This window comes from Microcaecilia unicolor, chromosome 7 (assembly GCF_901765095.1).
Source record: "Microcaecilia unicolor chromosome 7, aMicUni1.1, whole genome shotgun sequence".
Lineage (NCBI taxonomy): Eukaryota > Metazoa > Chordata > Amphibia > Gymnophiona > Siphonopidae > Microcaecilia > Microcaecilia unicolor.
Window position 1 is genome coordinate 145,314,702 of NC_044037.1, and position 22,177 is coordinate 145,336,878.

A 22,177-nucleotide genomic window follows, 5' to 3' on the forward strand; every position below is an offset into this window, starting at 1 on the left:
ATTCTGTGCATCTTGCTGGGGCAGATTTCTTGGCTGGCATTTATAGCTAAGAGGGATAAATCTGTAGGTGGGTGGGGCGGGGTACAGTTCCCATGGTACCATTTGCCAGGCACCATGGAGGAAGAGATTTAAGCTGCTTGGAAAGGAGTATTGCCATATTGGAACGCTAAATGCTTCACACTTTGAACGGTGAATTGAACTTGATTTTGTCCCGGCTCACCTGTTGATGTCAGGGTGTGTTGGGGTTTGGCTCCGCAGCATCCTCCGGGGCCTCAGGTAGCCCTCCCGGTGCAGCGAGCCATCTGTGCTGCTGCCTTTGGTGCTCTGGGGAACCTCGCTGGCTATGCAGGTCACTCCTGCCCTGCTGCTTCTAGTGCCAGTCTTCTTAGATGCATATGTATTCTGGGGCCTGAGAGTTAAAGGGCCAGTGGTGGGAAAACTCTCTGGATGCCCAATAATGACTTCATAGCTGGGGCCCATATAAGGGATCGTGGGCTCTTTCTATTCTGCCCACCGTTGGCTGAATATCGGGCACCTAATCATCAAACCCTTCAAGTATGCCCTAATTGTGATTTCTTTATCCAAAGTAGTTAAAATGAAATTCTGATGCCTGAAATATATGGGCCCTATTTCTTTCTTTCTTTTAGAGACACTCCATGAGATTAATATCGATTTTCAAGTCATATTGAAGTCTTGAACTTTATCACCTCACTTTATATCTGTAATGGAAAAGTTTGTGCTTGATATTGAGTTCTGCCTAAGTATCGTTATCATATTTAATGTTTCCTTGAAAAGTACATAATGAGTTCTGCCTGTTATATTTAATGTTTATTGAAAGTACATAATGAAGTAATGATGATATAGTTAATGCTCTCTTGGAAGTACATAATGGACTCTCAGGACAGGAATTGATAGCATTATCATATTAAATGAAGTAATTTGCACTAAATGGAATGACAACATACTCAGGGATAAGGATAATGTTTCACATGAATCTCTGGAAACCTGGCCAGTTCCTGGGGATGCATTAAGAAACTGTCACTCCTTAACTACATGTCAGCCTTATTCAATTGAATGAGATCATGTTTATTGGTCAGTATAAAAGCTGGGAGTTAAAGGTAAACAGGGAGAAGTCTCAACTAGGAACAGATGTGTTGCCTAGGCCCCTTGTGCCCACTGAGATGCTCTCTGTTTGGCTGCATCTGGACTTCCCAGCCTCTGATGGGAGATGTTGTCTGCAACTCAAGCGGTAATGTATGGTTTATAATTTACTTACTTGAATAAAGTTTATTTAATAACCTTTGACCGCCTCTGTAGTCTATGTCTGACGGAGATATACTTGAAAGAATCTAAAGCAGAACATTTGGTACCAGGAGTGGGGTATATCATTGTCAGCATATAGGGGTGTTCAATGTTTTGTAGGAAAAAGGAACAGGAGAGGAGTGGAAGAATGTAGTGGAGGAGTAGCCTAGTGGTTAGTGCAGTGGACTTTGATCCTCCATTGCCCCTGGTACAAAATAAGTACCTGAATATATGTAAGCGGCTTTGAATGTAGATGCAAAAACCTCAGAAAGGTGGTATATCAAGTCCCATTTCCCTTTCTAATATGACCTTGCTTGCACCAATTCAGATTCTGGGATGATAGCAATAGAATGGTCCTGTTGTGCAAGTTTATATGAACCCTGGGGGAAAGTATTGAAAGATGCTGAGCCAACAGAGCTACTGGACTGTTTGCAGAAAGTGCCAGTAGAGAGAGGAAAAGAAGTTAGTGCCATAGGAAGGCGAGGCTGGATCTTGGTGCATGCCTACAGAAGAATGCATGAAAAATTGGCTAAACAGGCTCAACAAATAACTGAGTTACAAAGTGGGTTTACATTAGCACAGACACAGCTGAAATTGATGCATGATAAATTAGAATGCACACAAACTAGTGCAGAAAAAGCTGTTGTGAAAATTGCTCATTATAAGCAGAAGAAAAAAATGTAGCAAATGCATTTTTTTTACCATTACAATTTCTGAAGAAAATAAAGATCAGTTAGCTTTTAGCTGGATGGGATGTCGGTGTACGTTCACTAGGTTGCCACAGGGATATATCCATAGCCCTACTATTTGTCATAAAATTGTAGCTGAGCATTTAGATGAAATTGCATGCAGTAATGTTCAAATCTCACATTATATTGATGACATTTTAATACAGGGCTCATCACAGGAGGCAGTGGGAAATGCCTTAAATCAGATTGTTAAACATCTAAAACAAAAAGGGTGGGAGATTAATGCGGACAACATATAGCAGCCTGCTGATACTTGTAAATTTGGGGGGATTCAATGGCATAAAGGACAAAGAGAAATTTTACCCAAAACTAAAGAGAAAATTTTGGCATTCCCCACTCCCATACTAAGCAGGAGACATAACTCTTCATTGGGTTATTTGGATTTTGGAGAAACCATATACCTCATTTAAGTCAGATTCTAGCTCCATTATACCGTGTAACATGTAAGAAACATCAGTTGGAATGGACAGATCAACAACGGATTGCATTTGATCCTGCCAAACAAAGTATACAAACTGCTTTAAATCTGTAGCCTGTCTTGCTAGGACCTATTCAATTGCATGTAACAGTTGTAGATAAGTATGCTAATTGGAGCTTATGGCAGAAACAAGATAGAAAAAGAGTACCATTAGGTTTTTGGAGTAGGACATTCCCCGAAGCTGGTGAGCGTTATACTCCCTTTGAAAAGCAATTATTAGCCTATTACTGGGCTTTAATTGATACAGAACAAATCACACTTAATCATGAAGTGATACTGCGGCCTCAAATTCCTATTATGCTGTGGATACAAAGTATGCCGTGAACACATTGTATAGGACATGCCCAGGAAGCTAGTGTTATTAAATGGAAGTGGTATATTCAGGATACAGCTAAATCAGGTCTGAGTGGGACCTCAATGTTGCATGAACAAGTTGCTGAAATACCAGAAACATTTCATGATGTGGCTATACCTCCTTTTATGCCTGGAGAAATGGTCTCTTGGGGGAAACCTTATCATGAATTGGCACCTGACATGCAAAAGACAACATGGTTTACTGATGGCACTGCAAGATATGTAGGAAATACATGATATTAGAAAGCTATAGCACATAACCCTGTAACTAAACAAATTTTGCAAGCAGAAGATAAAGGCAAAAGCAGCCAATATGCAGAATTATATGCTATCTATTTAGTGTTACGACATGAAATGCCCGGTCAATGTCATTTGTATACTCATTTTGTCCGCCTCGCCAGGATGAGCAGGTAGATGCAGAAATGATAAAAGAAATCAGAGACGCAAACAAAATGGGCAATGCGATAATAATTGGTGACTTCAATTACCCAAATATAGACTGGGTAAATGTAACATCGGGACATGCTAGAGAGGTACAATTCCTTGATGAAATCAAGGACAGTTTTATGGAGCAACTGGTGCAGAAACTGACGAGAGAAGGAAAAATTCTAGACTTGGTCCTTAGTGGAGCGCAAGATCTAGTGAGGGATGTTATGGTACTGGGGCCGCTTGATAACAGTGATCATAATGTGATCAGTTTTGATATCAAACTTGAAGTAACTATTCATAGGAAGTCGAATACGTTAGCGTTTAACTTCAAAAAAGGAGACTATGATTGAGAAGAACGGTAAAAAAAAAACTTGGGCAACTGAGAGGGTAAAAACTGTACAAGAAGCGTAGATGCTGTTCAAAAGTACCATCTTAGAGACCCAGGCCAAACATATTCTGCGAATTACAAAAGAAAGATGGAAGTCCAAAAGATAGCCGGTGTGGTTGAAAATGAGGTGAAGGAAGCTATTAGGGCTAAAAGAAACGCCTTCAGAAAATGGAAGAAGGAACCGTCTGAAAATAACACGAAGCAACATAAAGAGTGTCAAAGTAAATGCAAGGCACAGATAAAGAAGGCCAAGAGGAATTAAGAAAAAAAGATAGCATTAAAGGCAAAAAACATAGTAAAAAACTTTTTCGGTATATTAAAAGCAGGAAGCCGGCAAGAGAATCGGTTGGGCTGCTGGATGACCGAGGGGTAAAAGGGACGATCAAGGATGACAAAGACGAATTCTTTGCTTCAGTCTTCACTGAGGAAGATTTGGGTGGGATACTGGTGTCGGAAATGGTATTTCAAGCGGACGAGTCTGAGAAACTTACTGAATTCACAGTAAACCTGGAGGACGTAATGGGGCAGTTCAGCAAACTGAAGAGTAGCAAATCTCCTGGACCAGATGTATACATACTAGAGTACTGATAGCACTGAAAAATGATCTTGCGGAGCTTCTGTTAGTGATATGCAATTTATCCTTAAAATCGGGCGTGGTACCGGAAGATTGGAGGGTGGCCAATGGAACACCGATTTTTAAAAAAGGTCCCAGGGGAGATCCGGGAAATTATAGACCTGTGAGTCTGACGTCGGTGCCGTGGAAAATGGTAGAGGCTATTATTAAAACCAAAATTTACAGAGCACATCCAAGGACATGGATTACTGAGAGCAAGTCAGCACGGCTTTAGTGTGGGGAAATCTTGCCTGACCAATTTACTTCAATTCTTTGAGTAAATAACATGTGGACAAAGGGGAGCCGGTTGATATTGTGTATCTGGATTTTCAAAAGGCGTTTTGACAAGGTACCTCATGAAAGGCTACAGAGGAAACTGGAGGGTCATGGGATAGGAGGAAATGTCCTATTGTGGATTAAAAACTGGTTGAAGGATAGGAAACAGAGAGTGGGGTTAAATGGGCAGCATTCACAATGGAGAAGGGTAGTTAGTGGGGTTCCTCAGGGGTCTGTGCTAGGACCGCTGCTTTTTAACATATTTATAAATGATTTAGAGATGGGAGTAACTAGCGAGGTAATTAAATTTGCTGATGACACAAAGTTATTCAAAGTCGTTAACTCGCGACAGGATTGTGAAAAATTACAGAAGGACCTTACGAGACTGGGAGACTGGGCAGCTAAATGGCATTTAATGCGAGCAACTGCAAGGTGATGCATGTGGGAAAAAAGAACCCGAATTATAGCTACGTCATGCAAGGTTCCACGTTAGGAGTTACGGACCAAGAAAGGGATCTGGGTGTCGTCGTCAATAATACACTGAAACCTTCTGCTCAGTGTGCTGCTGTGGCTAGGAAAGCAAATAGAATGTTGGGTATTATTAGGAAAGGTATGGAAAACAGGTGTGAGGATGTTATAATGCCGTTGTGTTGCTCCATGGTGCGACCGCACCTTGAGTACTGTGTTCAATTCTGGTCGCCGCATCTCAAGAAAGATATAGTAGAATTGGAAAAGGTGCAGCGAAGGGCGACTTAAAATGATAGCGGGGATGGGATGACTTCCCTATGAAAAAAGACTAAGAAGGCTAGGGCTTTTCAGCTTGGAGAAGAGACGGCTGAGGGGAGACATCATAGAGGTATATAAAATAATGAGTGGCATGGAACAGGTGGATGTGAAGCGTCTATTCACGCTTTCCAAAAATACTAGGACTAGGGGGCATATGATGAAACTACAGTGTAGTAAATTTAAAACAAATAAAAAAAATTTTTCTTCACCCAACACATAATTAAACTCTGGAATTCGTTGCCGGAGAACGTAGTAAAGGTGGTTAGCTTGGCCAAGTTTAAAAAGGGGTTGGACGGTTTCCTAAAGGACAAGTCCATAGTCCGCTAATAAATGGACTTGGGAAAAATCCACAATTTCGGGAATAACTTGTATAAAATGTTTGTATGTTTGGGTAGCTTGCCAGGTGCCCTTGACCTGGATTGGCCGCTGTCGGGGAAAGGATGCTGCGCTCGATGGACCTTTGGTCTTTTCCCAGTATGGCATTACTTATGTACTTATGATTCTTGGTCAGTAGCCAATGGACTAGTGGTATGGATGCCCACTTGGCACAGAAACAATTGGCAAATTCACTCTCGAGATGTTTGGGGCAAAGAAGTGTGGCAGGGTATATTTTCCTTAGTGTCTAGTAATTTTGTTACTGTATAAGATGTGGATGCCCATACCCCTACTGATTCATTAGAACGTCTGTATAATTCTATTGCAGACAGACATGCTACCATTGATACCCCCACTATGCACGCCTGTGCGATCATCCCAATTTGACGAATCTTCAGGGCATGGCTCAGTGGGTGCATCAAAAATGTGGACATATGGGCGAGAAGGCAACCCATAGGTGGGCTCAATTACAAGGTATTTGACTTTCTTTGTGTCACGTTTTCCAAAAACAGGAACTAGGTTTGTGAACCCTTGGGCCACTGCCGAGGAATGGCAGTGGCAGGCAAAACCATCCCACACAGGGATAAGGCAGAACTCAGACAGGGCCAGCTAGACTTCACCTGCACTTGACCACCGTTCCTCAGGAGTTGAGTCCCTGAGTGCAGGTGGCTGGCAGGGCTTACTGGACAGGGCAGGAACTGGTACCAGCAAGATACACAAAAGGACTAGAGCACACAGGGAGGCTAGGCAGAATACTAGACTAGGACTCCCAGACAGACAAGGGACAGAACTGAAAGCTGCAAGCAGCCACTGAAACAGGGAAAAAGCACTGATAGATAAGAGACAGAACTGAAAGCTGCCAGGCAGCCACTGAACAAGAAACACAGACAACCTAGAACTAGAAAAAGACATACAAACAAGAAACAAGACTGGGAAACAAGCAATAAAGTACAAGAAGCTACACAAAGACTAAACTAGAATCAGGCAAGAATACAGACTATAAACTGGACTAGGCAGAAGTGCAGCAAGCACCAACAAACCAGGGCCTTAGGCGATGCAAAGGCAAAGCAGAGAGTTTCCAAATGGCTAATAAGCTCAGCAGCAGCTGAGATTCACTGCAGCAATCACCAGGCAGCTACAGGTGCTGTGCAGGCTCAAACAAGACAAGCAAGTCTGGCAGGCTGGAAGATCCGGACTGGACTGGGCTGAAGTCTGGAACGGGAAACAGCACACAGATAATCCACTGCAGCCAGCACACAGAGACAGAGACAGAACTAACTCAGGAAGAAGAGACAGGAGCCAGCTCAGAAACTGACCGCCGGAAATAAGGTGAGTCTGAGAGGGGTCACGGCCACAGACGTGACACTTTGGATGTTATTAAAACTGTTATTTTGTCTTGTCCATCAGCATTTAAATAAGCGACATTTACCTGTAAGTACTAATGGACAACTGGCTTGCGGTAAGTTACCTGGTCAAATTTGGCAAATTGATTTTGTGGGACCTTTACCAGTTTCTCGGGGTTGTGAATATATTTGTACTGCAGTGGATATATATTCTGGTTATCTGTTGGCACACCCTTGCAAACGTGTGAACCAATATAGTACTCAAACAAATTCAAAGTGATAATGGTTCTCATTTTGCTGGTAAATTGGTGCAGGTGTTTGCTGCAGATAATAATATTGAATGGATATTTCATATACCATATTAATGTTGTTCCTTTACTATTGTCCTAATAGGGTTGGGCATTACCTTACCACCGGGACATGATGGTCACATCACTCCTCGCTCATCTTTGGTTTTGCGAGGTTTACAAATTATGGGTGGTATTATTGATGCTGATTATCAAGGGGAAATTAAAGTTTTGTTACATAATATTACTGACGATTCATTCCAGTTCAATGCTGGTGATTGTGTTGCTCAATTACTTGTGTTTCCTATTTGGACAGGAGCCCCTACTACTTTTTCTGATCCCCCCACTGTGCTTACTAATCGTGGCACAGCCGGTTTTGGTTCTACTTGCTTAGCAGCTGGTGCTAAACTGTGGCTTCAACAGCCTACTGGTCCTCCTGTCCCTGCTGATCTTATTGCTAGTGGCACTGATAATGTAGTCCTCGTCATGCAACCAGGACATGAGAAATGGGAATATGTGCCATGAGAGTGAGGGTCATGGGATAGGAGGAAATGTCCTATTGTGGATTAAAAACTGGCTGAAGGATAGGAAACAGAGAGTGAGGTTAAATGGGCAGTATTCACAATGGAGAAGGGTAGTTAGTGGGGTTCCTCAGGGGTCTGTGCTAGGACCGCTGCTTTTTAATATATTTATAAATGATTTAGAGATGGGAGTAACTAGCAAGGTAATTAAATTTGCTGATGACACAAAGTTATTCAAAGTCGTTAACTCGCGAGAGGATTGTGAAACATTACAGAAGGACCTTATGAGACTGGGCGGCTAAATGGCAGATGACGTTTAATGTGAGCAAGTGCAAGCTGATGCATGTGGGGAAAAAAGAACACGAATTATAGCTACGTCATGCAAGGTTCCACGTTAGGAGTTACGGACCAAGAAAGGGATCTGGGTGTCGTTGTTGATAATACACTGAAACCTTCTGCTCAGTCTGCTGCTGCGGCTAGGAAAGCAAATAGAATGTTGGGTATTATTAGGAAAGGTATGGAAAACAGGTGTGAGGATGTTATAATTACCTTTGTATCGCTCCATGGTGCGACTGCACCTTGAGTATTGTGTTCAATTCTGGTCGCCGCATCTCAAGAAAGATATAGTAGAACTGGAAAAGGTGCAGCAAAGGGCGACTAAAATGATAGCGGGGAAGGGATGACTTCCCTATGAAGAAACACTAAGAAGACTAGGGCTATTCAGCTTGGAGAAGAGACGGCTGAGGGGAGACATGATAGAGGTATATAAAATAATGAGTGGAGTGGAACAGGTGGATGTGAAGCGTCTGTTCACGCTTTCCAAAAATACTAGGACTAAGGGGCATGCGATGAAACTACAGTGTAGTAAATTTAAAACAAATCAGAGAAAATTTTTCTTCACCCATCGCATAATTAAACTCTGGAATTAGTTACCGGAGAACGTGGTGAAGGCGGTTAGCTTGGCAGAGTTTAAAAAGGGTTAGACGGTTTCCTAGAGGACAAGTCCATAAACCACTACTAAATAAACTTGGGAAAAATCCACAATTCCAGGAATAACATGTAAATAATGTTTGTACGTTTGGGAAGCTTGCCAGGTGCCCTTGGCCTGGATTGCCGCTGTGGGGGACAAGATGCTGGGCTCGATGGACCCTTGGTCTTTTCCCAGTATGGCATTACTTATGTACTCGAGAATGAGTCACAGAATGAATTACCATTTTCAAGAAAGAATAACCCTTTTCTTTTCTTTTCCTAGGAAAAAATGACTGCTGGTGTAATAATTGCAGTTATTCTACTTGTTAAGGCCGTTGGAGGTACCCTGTTCCAATGGGACCTTGTTTGCGATGTAGGCTCTACTTGTCTGTTGGAGCACGGACAAAATGTTTGGGAATATTTGGCTCGTGATGTGTTTAATACCTCACATTTTTGTCTTGCTAACATGAAAGCTATATCAGACTTATTGCGGACATGCTTGATTGCAGTTCCAATGCCTACATTTCTTTTAAGAACTCTATTTGCTGTCACACATAAGGACTTTGATATTTAATTTATCTGATCATTCAGAGAGTATTGCTAAACATTTCGATGAGTTAAATGAATTAGTACAACATGTACAGGAAAATGTTAATAATTCATGGTGGAATTGGCTCTTTAGCTGGATTCCAAACTGGGAACAACTTAAATATGGTATTGGTATAGCTTTTCTAATTATTGGAGGTTTAATTGGCCTCTGTTGTTGCATTCAGTGTGTCCCTGGATTATTGACCATGTGCAGACAAAGGTATCAAACTAAACCCAAATTTATATCATTCTGTTATGGTGGTCAAAACTCAATATCAACGGGTGGAATGTAATGGAAATGTTTGTGCTCGATATTGAGTTCTGCCTAAGTATTGTTATCATATTTAATGTTTCCTTGAAAAGTACATGAGGTCTGCCTGTTATATTTAATGTTTATCGAAAGTACATAATGAAGTAATGATATCATAGTTAATGCTCTCTTGGAAGTACATAATGGACTCTCAGGACAGGAATTGATAGCATTATCATATTAAATGAAGTAATTTGTACTAAATGGAATGACAACATACTCATGGATAAAGATGATGTTTCACACGAATCTCTGGAAACCTGGCCAATTCCTGGGGATGCATTAAGAAACTGTCACTCCTTAACTACACGTCAACCTTATTCAATTGTATGAAATCATGTTTATTGGTCAGTATAAAAGCTGGGAGTTAAAGGTAAACAGGGAGAAGTCTCAACTAGGAACAGATGTGTTGCCTAGGCCCAGTGGCGTTCCTAGGGGGGCGGACACCTGGGGCGGCGCCCCGCACCCCCGGGTGCAGCACCCCCCCCCCCCTCCAATGCAGCATGGACCCCCCCCCCCGGGTGCACGCCTCTGGGGGGGGGTGCTGCAGCGCGCACCTGCTCAGAGTTCCCTGACTTCGCGCGTTCGCTGCAGCTTCCTCTGACCCGGAACAGGAAGGTAAAATTATGTATCATACCTGATAATTTTCTTTCCATTAATCATAGCTGATCAATCCATAGACTGGTGGGTTGTGTCCATCTACCAGCATGTGGAGATAGAGAGCAATCCTTTTGCCTCCCTATATGTGGTCATGTGCTGCCGGAAACTCCTCAGTATGTCGATATCCAAGCTCCATCCGCAGGACTCAGCACTTAGAGAATTACACCCACAAAGGGACACTCTGCCCAGCTCACCACCGCCGAAACGGGGGAGGGGAATTAACCCAGCTCATCCCCACACAAGTGGGGGAGGGGAATCCGTCCAGCTCATCCCCGCGGAGCGGGGGAGGGACACCACACCCGCCGATGCGGGGGGATCTGGCTTATCCTGCAACCGCGGGAGGAGCTGACTGACCCTAACACCGCCGAAGCGGGAGGGGTACAAAGCTGACCTACAGCCGCACGAAGCGGGAGGGAGCACCGGCAGAATTTATGTCTCAATCCAGCCCCGTAAAACGGAGGGGAGAGGAATGCAGCAGATCACTGTAACACAAACTCATCTCAACTCTTGAAGAATCCAATTGAAAAAACTTGAACACGAAGTCCTCCTGAACAGGAACTGAAGACTAAACTTGAATCTGAAATGCAACCAGAATATAAACAGTACAGATATCTGGGAGGGGCTATGGATTGATCAGCTATGATTAATGGAAAGAAAATTATCAGGTATGATACATAATTTTACCTTCCATATCATCATGCTGATCAATCCACAGACTGGTGGGATGTACCGAAGCAGTACTCACCCAGGGCGGGACATTGAAATCCCTGACCGCAACACTGAAGCTCCAAACCGGGCCTCCACCCGAGCAGCCACAGTCAAGCGGTAATGCCTGGAGAAGGTATGGGCCGATGCCCAAGTTGCCGCCTTGCATATCTCTTCCAAGGAGACGGACCCGGCCTCTGCCATCGAGGCCGCCTGAGCTCTAGTGGAGTGAGCCTTCAGCTGAATAGGTGGCACCTTCCCCGCGGCCACATAAGCCGCTGCAATGGCTTCCTTGACCCATCTTGCCACTGTAGGCTTAGCAGCCTGCAGACCCTTACGAGGACCTGCAAACAGGACAAACAGATGATCCGATTTCCGGAAATCATTGGTCACTTCCAAGTATCTGATGATGACTCGTCTCACATCCAGATATTTGAGAGCAGAGTATTCCTCTGGGTAGTCCTCCCTATGAAAGGAAGGGAGACAGAGCTGCTGATTCACATGGAAGCGAGAAACAATCTTGGGCAGGAAGGAAGGCACTGTGCGAATAGTCACTCCTGCCTCAGTGAACTGCAGAAAAGGCTCTCGACATGAGAGTGCCTGGAGCTCGGAAACTCTTCTGGCTGAAGTGATAGCCACCAAAAAGACTGCCTTCAACGTCAGGTCTTTCAGAGATGCCCTCGACAAGGGTTCAAAAGGCGGCTTCTGCAAGGCTCTTAGCACCAGGTTGAGATTCCACGCAGGCACCACTGAGTGCAGAGGAGGGCGCAGGTGATTAACTCCCTTGAGAAAACGTACCACATCTGGCTGCGAAGCCAGGGAAACACCCTTCAGGTGGCCCCTGAAGCAAGCCAGAGCCGCTACCTGGACTTTAAGGGAGCTGAGCGACAGGCCTTTCTCCAGACCTTCTTGCAGGAACGCCAGCACTTAAGAAATTGGAGCAGTGAAGGGAGAAAGTGAGCCTGCTTCACACCACGCTGCAAAGATACGCCAAACCCTGACATAAGCAGTAGAAGTAGAGCGCTTCCTCGCTCTCAGCATAGTGGCGATGACCTTGTCTGAGAAGCCCTTCTTCCTCAGACGCTGCCGCTCAACAGCCAGGCCGTAAGACCAAAGGGGGAGGGATCCTCCATCACCACGGGACCCTGATGCAACAGGCCCTGCTCCACTGGCAGCCGCAGAGGGTCGTCCACTGAGAGCCTGATCAAGTCCGCATACCAGGGACGTCTGGGCCAGTCTGGACCCACCAGGATTATTCGGCCCGGATGCTTTGCCACCTGGTCTAGTACCCTGCCCAACATGGGCCAGGGCGGGAACACATAGAGAAGCTCCTGTGTCGGCCACTGTTGGAGAAGAGCATCTACTCCCAGAGATCGAGGGTCCCGTCCTCTGCTGAAAAAGCGCGGCACTTGGCAATTGGCCGATGACGCCATCAGATCTAGGCTCGGCTGGCCCCAGTGCTTCGTGATGTCCAAGAACGCCTGAGCCGATAACTGCCACTCTCCGGGATCCAAGGTATGGCGACTGAGAAAGTCCGCCTTGACATTCATGACTCCGGCAATGTGGGCCGCTGACAGCTGTTCCAGGTTCGCTTCCGCCCACTGGCATAGATTCATGGCTTCCTTGGCTAGAGGGGCACTCTTGGTACCTCCCTGGTGGTTGACATAGGCCACAGCCGTGGCATTGTCCGACAGGACCCGTTCTGGCTTCAACGCCAGTACCGGGATTAACTCCAAAAGCGCCAACTGAATGGCTCTGAGTTCCAGGAGGTTGATAGACCACTTTGCCTCTGCAGGAGACCAAAGCCCTTGCGCTGTCCTTCCCAAGCAGTGGGCTCCCCAGCCCGTCAAAGAGGCGTCCGTCGTGACGACAATCCACTCCGAGGTCACAAGAGGCATCCCTGCAGACAACTTGTCTGTCTTCAGCCACTAGCTCAGCGCCTTGCACACTGCTGGGTCCAAGGGAAGGCGCACAGCATAATCCTCCGACACCGGAGTCCAGCGCTGCAGCAGAGAGTGTTGTAGTGGTCTCATATGAGCCCTGGCCCAGGGCACTACTTCCATCGTGGCCGTCATAGAGCCCAACAGCTGCACATAGTCCCAAGCCCGAAGCGGAGAGGCTACTAGGAACTGGTCCACCTGAGCCTGAAGTTTGACAATCCGATTGTCCGGCAGGAACACTCTGCCCACTTGGGTGTCGAATCGAACTCCCAGATACTCCAGGGACTGAGTCGGGCACAGCTGGCTTTTCTCCCAGTTGATGATCCACCCCAGGGAGCTCAAAAGAGCAATCACCCGGTCCACAGCTTTGCCGCACTCTGCATAAGAGGGGGCTCGGATCAACCAGTCGCCCAGATAAGGATGGACTTGTACTCCTTCCTTTCGCAGGAAGGCCGCGATGACCACCATTACTTTGGAGAAGGTCCGCGGAGCAGTAGCCAACCCGAACGGGAGGGCTCTGAACTGGAAGTGTCGGCCCAGGACTGCAAAACGCAGAAAGCGTTGATGAGGAGGCCAGATGGGAATATGCAAGTACGCTTCCTTGATGTCCAAGGATGCCAGGAACTCTCCTGCCTTCACTGCCGCTATAACAGAGCGGAGGGTCTCCATGCGAAAGTGCCGAACTTTCAAGGCCCGACTGACCCCTTTGAGGTCGAGAATAGGGCGTACAGAACCTCCTTTCTTTGGTACCACAAAGTAAATGGAGTAACGTCCCATGCCAAGTTGATTTTCTGGCACCGGAACGACCGCACCCAGGCGGATCAGATTGTCGAAGGTCTGCTGCACTGCCACAGCTTTGACCGGAGACTTGCAGGGAGAGAGTACAAACCCGTCTCTTAAGGGTCGGCAGAACTCTAGCTTGTAACCGTCTCTGATGACTTCCAGCACCCAAGCGTCTGAAGTTACCCTGGTCCCCTCAGGAAACGAGGACAGGCGTCCTCCAATCTGCACTGGGCCATGGACCAGGACCCCGTCATTGGGTACGAGACCCTGGGGGAGGACCGGAGGGCGAACCTCCGGGACGGCGGTCTCTGCGAAAGGAATGCTGCTTGGGGAAGAAGTTCCTCTTGAAGGAAGAGGGGGCAGAGGAGCCAGACTTGCCCGGGCGGTACCGACGGGCTTCCTGAAACCATCCTCTGGAGATACCGGGGCGAGCACTGGCCCGAGCCCTGACCTCTGGTAACCTCTTGCCCTTAGACGTGCCGAGATCGGTCACAATTTTGTCCAGCTCGACCCCAAAGAGCAGCTTGCCTTTAAAAGGCAACTTAGCCAGGCGGGACTTAGAGGCGTGGTCCGCAGACCAATGTTTCAGCCAAAGCCACCGCCGCGCAGAGACTGTCTGAGCCATACCTTTAGCCGAGGCTCTCAAGACATCATACAGTAAGTCTGCCAAATAAGCCAAGCCCGATCCCAGGGCCGGCCAATCAGCCCTCAAGGAAGGATCCGAGGGGGAAGCCCGCTGCACAATCGTCAGGCACGCCCTGGCCACGTAGGAGCCGCAAACTGAGGCCTGCAAACTTAAGGCAGCCGCTTCGAAGGACGACCTTAAGGCCGCCTCCAATCTTCTGTCTTGGGCGTCCTTTCTTAGTCACCGCAGTGATTAAAGAATCCACGGTAGGCCAAAGAAAGGCCTCCCGTTCACTTTCAGGCAAAGGATAGAGGCGGGACATAGCCCTGGCCACTTTGAGGCTCGCTTCCGGGACATCCCATTGAGCCGAAATTAAGGTGTGCATGGCATCATGCACGTGGAAGGTTCTAGGCGGGCGCTTCATCCCCAGCATAATGGCGGAGCCAACAGGGGCTGAGGGAGAGACGTCCTCTGGAGAGGAAATCTTCAAAATGCTCATGGCCTGCACTAACAGGTTGGGCAAATCCTCTGAGCGAAAGATCTGCACTGCAGAGGGGTCATCCGCTCCATCCGAGCGGGAATCCGTCTCCTCCAAGGAATCCCCAAAGGACCATTGGGAGAACTCAGATACGCTGCCCTCATCTACATCAGAGGAAACAGAGTCCTCTAAGGCCTGGGAATCCACCCGAGGGCGTTTACTTCCGGGGGTCTCAACCCCTTTATCGGACAAGGGAGAAGGGGCAGCGTTTTGCATAAGGAAGGCCTGATGCAGCAGCAAAATAAACTCAGGGGAGAAACCCCCCAGACTGTGCACTTCAGCAGCCTGGGCCACAGCCCTAGACGCACCCTCAACCGGCGCTCGCAAGAGCGGGGGAGAAACATGCTGCGCATCCAAGATGGTATCCGGCGCGACACTCCGCGAAGGAGCCGCGCGGGAAGAACGGCGCTTAACTTTAGCCGCTTTTTTGCCGTCGCCCAAATCAAGGGCGGCCATGGCATTAACGTCTCCCAGCTCAAGGGTGGCCCAAGAAGAAGCCGTCCGAGCAGAGTGGCCGGCCAAGATGGCGGAGGCGAGCAGCGGGGGATGGGCGTTTATGGCGGGAAAAACCGCCGCACCGGAGGAAGACCCGGGACACTGACCGGCCTCCGAACTGACACCCACCAAGGGCGAATCAGACTTTAAGACCCCTGCATCCCCGCTAGAAGCGAACACGCGGTCCGGGGAGCGATTCTTCGCGCCCTCACCCTCCGACGCCATAGGCCACGTGGAGATCGATCGGGGAACCCCCTGCCCGCTATAAAAAGGTAAAAATTACCTGCTTCTTGCTCCGAGCTGTAACGAACTGGTGTCTCAGTGAGTAGCTGCAATAAACGTTTAAATAAACGTCGAAATAAACGCCCTTAAGGACGTCCAAAATTTTTTTTTTTTTTTAACGGAGCCAGCGGGAGGGGGGAGAAAAGGAGGGACCTGGCGCCACCAGGTTTGCACTTGCTCAAGAAGAGCCCTCAACCCCAGGTACTCAACAAAACCTAAAAATTAGGCTTGGAGACCTAGCCAGAGCTGCTGCTGTGTGTGACCACCACCTGCTGAGATAGAGAACATACTGAGGAGTTTCCGGCAGCACATGACCACATATAGGGAGGCAAAAGGATTGCTCTCTATCTCCACCTGCTGGTAGATGGACACAACCCACCAGTCTATGGATTGATCAGCATGATGATATGGAAGTAACCTGTTCCAGGGCAGAGGGAGCTGCAGCGAACGTGCAAAGTCAGCGAACTCAGAGCAGGCGCGCGCCGCGGCACCCCCCAGCGGTGTGCACCCGGGGCGAACTGCCCCCACCGCCCTCCCCCTTGGTATGCCACTGCCTAGGCCCCTTGTGTGCACTGAGACTCTCTCTGTTTGGCTGCATCGGGACTTCCCAGCCTCTGACGGGAGATGTTGTCTGCAACTCAAGCGGTAATGCATGGTTTATAATTTACTTACATGAATAAAGTTTATTTAATAACCTTTGACCACCTCAATAGTCTATGTCTGACAGAGATATACTCGAAAGAACCTAAAACAGAACAATATCTCAGCACTATCTATATGTTTTCAATAACCCCTTGCATTCCACTCGGACCTCATTCCTCTGTGCCCTTTTGCTTTCTTTGCTCTGCTATACAAGTCACCTCTGTTACTAAATGTTAGCTGTGAAACTCACCACAATCACCTAAATGCAAAGTATTTCCTATTGCCACCTTTTCATTGGGAGTTTATTTTCAGCACTATCTCTACTGGTTCTCATAATGTACCCTTAATTATGTTTTTACTCCTGCATGTTTATATTTTCCTCTTCTGCAGTTCATGTACTCTCGTATCCACTAGATCTGAAGAGCCTGGCAACTGTAAATGTCAAACTTTGTCTATAACTTTTAAGTAAAAATGAATAAAAGGAGAATAATACGCACTATACTTATAGCATCACGGTAGGCTTAGTATTAACAAGGAAAGAAATACTAAATGGAGCAAATAAACGTAACATTGCTGGTTTGAAATCCTATCAGGCTTATTTTCAAAAGAGAAGGGCGCCCATCTTTCGACACAAATCGGGAGATGGGCGTCCTTCTCACAGGGTCGCCCAAATTGGCATAATCGAAAGCTGATTTTGGGCGTCCTCAACTGCTTTCCGTCACATGGACGACCAAAGTTCATGGGGGCGTATCAAAAGCATAGCAAAGGCGGGACTGGGGCGTGCCTAACACATGGGCGTCCTCGACTGATAATGGAAAAAAGAAGGGCGTCCCTGACGAGCACTTGGCCGACTTTACTTGGTCCATTTTTTCTTGCGACCAAGCCTCAAAAAGGTGCCCGAACTGATCAGATGACCACTGGTGGGAATCGGGGATGACCTCCCCTTACTCCCCCAGTGGTCACTAACCCCCTCCCACCCTAAAATAAAACTTTAAAAATATATTTTCCTAGCCTCAAATGTCATACCCAGCTCCCTGACAGCAATATGCAGGTCCCTGGAGCAGTTTTAGTGGATGCAGTGCACTTCAGGCAGGCGGACCCAGGCACACCCCCGTTACACTTGTGGTGGTAAATGTGAGCCCTTCAAAATCCACCAGAAACCCACTGTACCCACATATAGGTGCCCCCCTTCACCCCTTAGGGCTATGGTAGTGTTGTACAGTTGTGGGGAGTGGGTTTGGGGGGGGGGGGGTTGGGGGGCTCAGCACACAAGGTAAGGGAGCTATGTACCTGGGATCAATTTCTGAAGTCCACTGCTGTGCCCCATAGGGTGCCCGGTTGGTGTCCTGACATGTCAGGGGGACCAGTGCACTACGAATGCTGGCTCCTCCCATGACCAAGTGGCTTGCATTTGGTCATTTCATTTCTGAGATGGGCGTCCTCAGTTTCCATTATAGCCAAAAATCGGGGACGACAATCTCTAAGGACGACCATCTCTAAGGTTGACTTAAATTTCTCGATTTGGGCGTCCTCGACTTATTATCGAAATGAAAGATGGATGCCCATCTTGTTTTTGATACTACGGGTTTCCTCACCCCATTGCCGGGACGTCCTGCGAGAACTTCCTCAGGAAAACTTGGGCGCCCCTTTCGATTATGCCCTTCCACATGTTCTTGAAAATTACAGTTATCTATTAATAATTTTCTTACACTGCACTCTTTCAGGTATTATCAACAAATAAAATTTACTTACTGGGTCACCTCGAAGTCCAGAATCTCCTCGTTCTCCTGTTTCACCTTTAGGTCCCCTGTCACCCTTTAGAAGGAAATACCAGTTTTTAGCACTTTATCTTGTTTCAGGTGTTACAAAATAGCAGTGAGTTAATCATTACAAAGTCTTTTAGATATTTCAATTAATATCTCCACCAGATAACCGTGTTTCAATTTCAGGCAAAAATTGGTTTGTTATTAGCACCAACCTGACTGACATTCAGCCCACAGCAGACGTTTTTCAAAATGCTGTTTGCTGCGGTGAGAATTAGCCTTAGATATTAAATGCAAGGTCATGGAGACTGCAGTGGCCGTTGGAGCTTATATGGGTCCTGGCCGATAATATAACAGAGGTGCCTCAGCCATCCCTCCCTCCAACCACTCTGGTCCCAATCCCCCCCCAGTCTCCTGATAAGGTCCAGATCCTCCTCTTACCCCCTGACAAAGTAAAACCCTTCTCTAGCTCCCCAGTGCAGGCCTCCCACCCAGGCCTACCTAAATTCCCTGGTGATGCAGCAGAGTGATGGGGGTAGAAGCGAATCCCACTCACTCCTACCCCTAGCAATGAGGGTAATGCAAGAGGTCACAGCAGCCATTTCATAGAGGCAACCACTTGGAACAGGAGTGAGTGGGATTCACTTCTGCCCCCATCGCCTTGTTGAACCAGCAGAGAGTTTAGGTAGGCCTGAGGGGGGGGGGGGGGTAACCTGAATGGGGGAGCTGGGTGGTGGGGTTAGTCCTGTGGAGGGGCTCAGAGGGGGATTCTCTCCTTGTCAGGGGGTATGGGGGCATTCTGAACCTCTAGAGGAGGAGGTGGGAGAGATGGGGAGGACAATGGGAGCGTGCCACTCAGTACTGGAAGTTATGCAGGTGCTGGCTGATATTCAGTGCCAACACCGGCATAGCAGCCCACTCCAAAATGAATGTTTTATTCTAATATTCAGTGGCACTGCCCAGTTAAATGCCATTGAATATCAGCGGTTAAACAGTTCCAAGTGATTTAAATGGGCAGGAGCCTTTTCTTCCCACTTTAATCAGTTTGAATATCGACCAGAAAGTTGTTAAGTGTTTGCTTGACTATATCCACATAGTGGCAGCCATTATCTGGCTAAATGCTGTATTCATTCCCTATCTGTGAATTTTCAGCAGTACTATATGAGTAGTGTTGCTGAAAATTCTTTCAGACTGTCTCAGCACATAAGTACATAAGCACCGCCATACTCGGAAAAGACCAAGGGTCCATGAAACCCAGTATCCTGTCTCCGACAGCGGCCAATCCAGGCTTCAAGAACCCGGCAACCCCCCCCCCCCCCCCCCCAAAAAAAAAAAATAATAATAATAATAATGTTCAATGGACTTTTCCCTCAGGAATCTGTCCAAACCCCCTTTAAATTCTGTAAGGCCAGCTGCTGTCACTACATTCTCCGACAACGAGTTCCAGAGTCTAACTACACGCTGAGTAAAGAAAACTTTTCTCCTATTTGTTTTAAATCTACCATATTCTAGCTTCATCTTATGTCCCCTGGTTTTATTGTTGTTTGAAAATGTCAGCAAACGCTTCACATCTGTCCGCTCTACTCCGCTCATTATCTTGTAGACTTCTATCATATCACCCCTCAGCCGCCTTTTCTCCAAGCTGAAGAGCCCTAACCTTCTCAGCCTTTCCTCATAGGGAAGTCGTTCCATTCCCTTTATCATTTTCGTCGCCCTTCTCTGCACCTTTTCTACTTCCTTTATATCTTTTTTGAGATGCGGTGACCAGATTTGGACACAATACTCGAGGTGCGGTCGCACCATGGAGTGATACAACGGCATTATACAGTGGTGGAAATAAGTATTTGATCCCTTGCTGATTTTGTAAGTTTGCCCACTGACAAAGACATGAGCAGCCCATAATTGAAGGGTAGGTTATTGGTAACAGTGAGAGATAGCACATCACAAATTAAATCCGGAAAATCACATTGTGGAAAGTATATGAATTTATTTGCATTCTGCAGAGGGAAATAAGTATTTGATCCCCCACCAACCAGTAAGAGATCTGGCCCCTACAGACCAGGTAGATGCTCCAAATCAACTCGTTACCTGCATGACAGACAGCTGTCGGCAATGGTCACCTGTATGAAAGCCACCTGTCCACAGACTCAGTGAATCAGTCAGACTCTAACCTCTACAAAATGGCCAAGAGCAAGGAGCTGTCTAAGGATGTCAGGGACAAGATCATACACCTGCACAAGGCTGGAATGGGCTACAAAACCATCAGTAAGACGCTGGGCGAGAAGGAGACAACTGTTGGTGCCATAGTAAGAAAATGGAAGAAGTACAAAATGACTGTCAATCGACAAAGATCTGGGGCTCCACGCAAAATCTCACCTCGTGGGGTATCCTTGATCATGAGGAAGGTTAGAAATCAGCCTACAACTACAAGGGGGGAACTTGTCAATGATCTCAAGGCAGCTGGGACCACTGTCACCACGAAAACCATTGGTAACACATTACGACATAACGGATTGCAATCCTGCAGTGCCCGCAAGGTCCCCCTGCTCCGGAAGGCACATGTGACGGCCCGTCTGAAGTTTGCCAGTGAACACCTGGATGATGCCGAGAGTGATTGGGAGAAGGTGCTGTGGTCAGATGAGACAAAAATTGAGCTCTTTGGCATGAACTCAACTCGCCGTGTTTGGAGGAAGAGAAATGCTGCCTATGACCCAAAGAACACCGTCCCCACTGTCAAGCATGGAGGTGGAAATATTATGTTTTGGGGGTGTTTCTCTGCTAAGGGCAAAGGACTACTTCACCGCATCAATGGGAGAATGGATGGGGCCATGTACCGTACAATTCTGAGTGACAACCTCCTTCCCTCCGCCAGGGCCTTAAAAATGGGTCGTGGCTGGGTCTTCCAGCACGACAATGACCCAAAACATACAGCCAAGGCAACAAAGGAGTGGCTCAGGAAGAAGCACATTAGGGTCATGGAGTGGCCTAGCCAGTCACCAGACCTTAATCCCATTGAAAACTTATGGAGGGAGCTGAAGCTGCGAGTTGCCAAGCGACAGCCCAGAACTCTTAATGATTTAGAGATGATCTGCAAAGAGGAGTGGACCAAAATTCCTCCTGACATGTGTGCAAACCTCATCATCAACTACAGAAGACGTCTGACCGCTGTGCTTGCCAACAAGGGTTTTGCCACCAAGTATTAGGTCTTGTTTGCCAGAGGGATTAAATACTTATTTCCCTCTGCAGAATGCAAATAAATTCATATACTTTCCACAATGTGATTTTCCGGATTTAATTTGTGATGTGCTATCTCTCACTGTTACCAATAACCTACCCTTCAATTATGGGCTGCTCATGTCTTTGTCAGTGGGCAAACTTACAAAATCAGCAAGGGATCAAATACTTATTTCCACCACTGTAACATCCTCGTGTTTGTTTTCCATCCCTTTCCTAATAATACTCAACATTCTGTGCGCTTTCTTAGCCGCGGCAGCACACTGGGCAGATGTTTTTTACGCCTTATCAACGATGACTCCCAGATCCCTTTCTAGGTCCGTAACTCCTAACGCGGAACCTTGCATGACATAGCTGTAATTCAGGTTCCTCTTACCCACATGCATCACTTTGCACTTGTCAACATTGAACTTCATCTGCCACTTGGACGCCCAATCCCCCAGTCTCGCGAGGTCCTCCTGTAATCTTTCACACTCCTCCTGTGACTTGACGACCCTGAATAATTTTGTGTCATCTGCGAATGTAATTACCTCACTAGTTACTTCCATCTCTAGGTCATTTATAAATATGTTAAAAAGCAGCGGTCCCAACACAGACCCCTGCGGGACCCCACTAATTACTACTACTACTACTACTACTTAGCATTTCTATAGCGCTGCCAGGGTTACGCAGCGCTGTACAAGTTTAAACACGGGGAGGGACAGTCCCTGCTCAAGAGAGCTTACAATCTAACAATTACCCT

At 46.9% G+C, this 22,177-nt stretch overlaps 1 protein-coding gene across 1 annotated transcript in view; it reads right to left on the reverse strand.

Moving 5' to 3' along the window:
- The window catches only part of COL6A3 (collagen type VI alpha 3 chain), a 722,910-nt gene that overhangs the window by 378,884 nt on the left and 321,849 nt on the right, over positions 1-22,177 (reverse strand). The window contains 1 exon segment of the mRNA XM_030209050.1: positions 18,191-18,253. Coding sequence (XP_030064910.1) covers positions 18,191-18,253 — 63 coding nt within the window.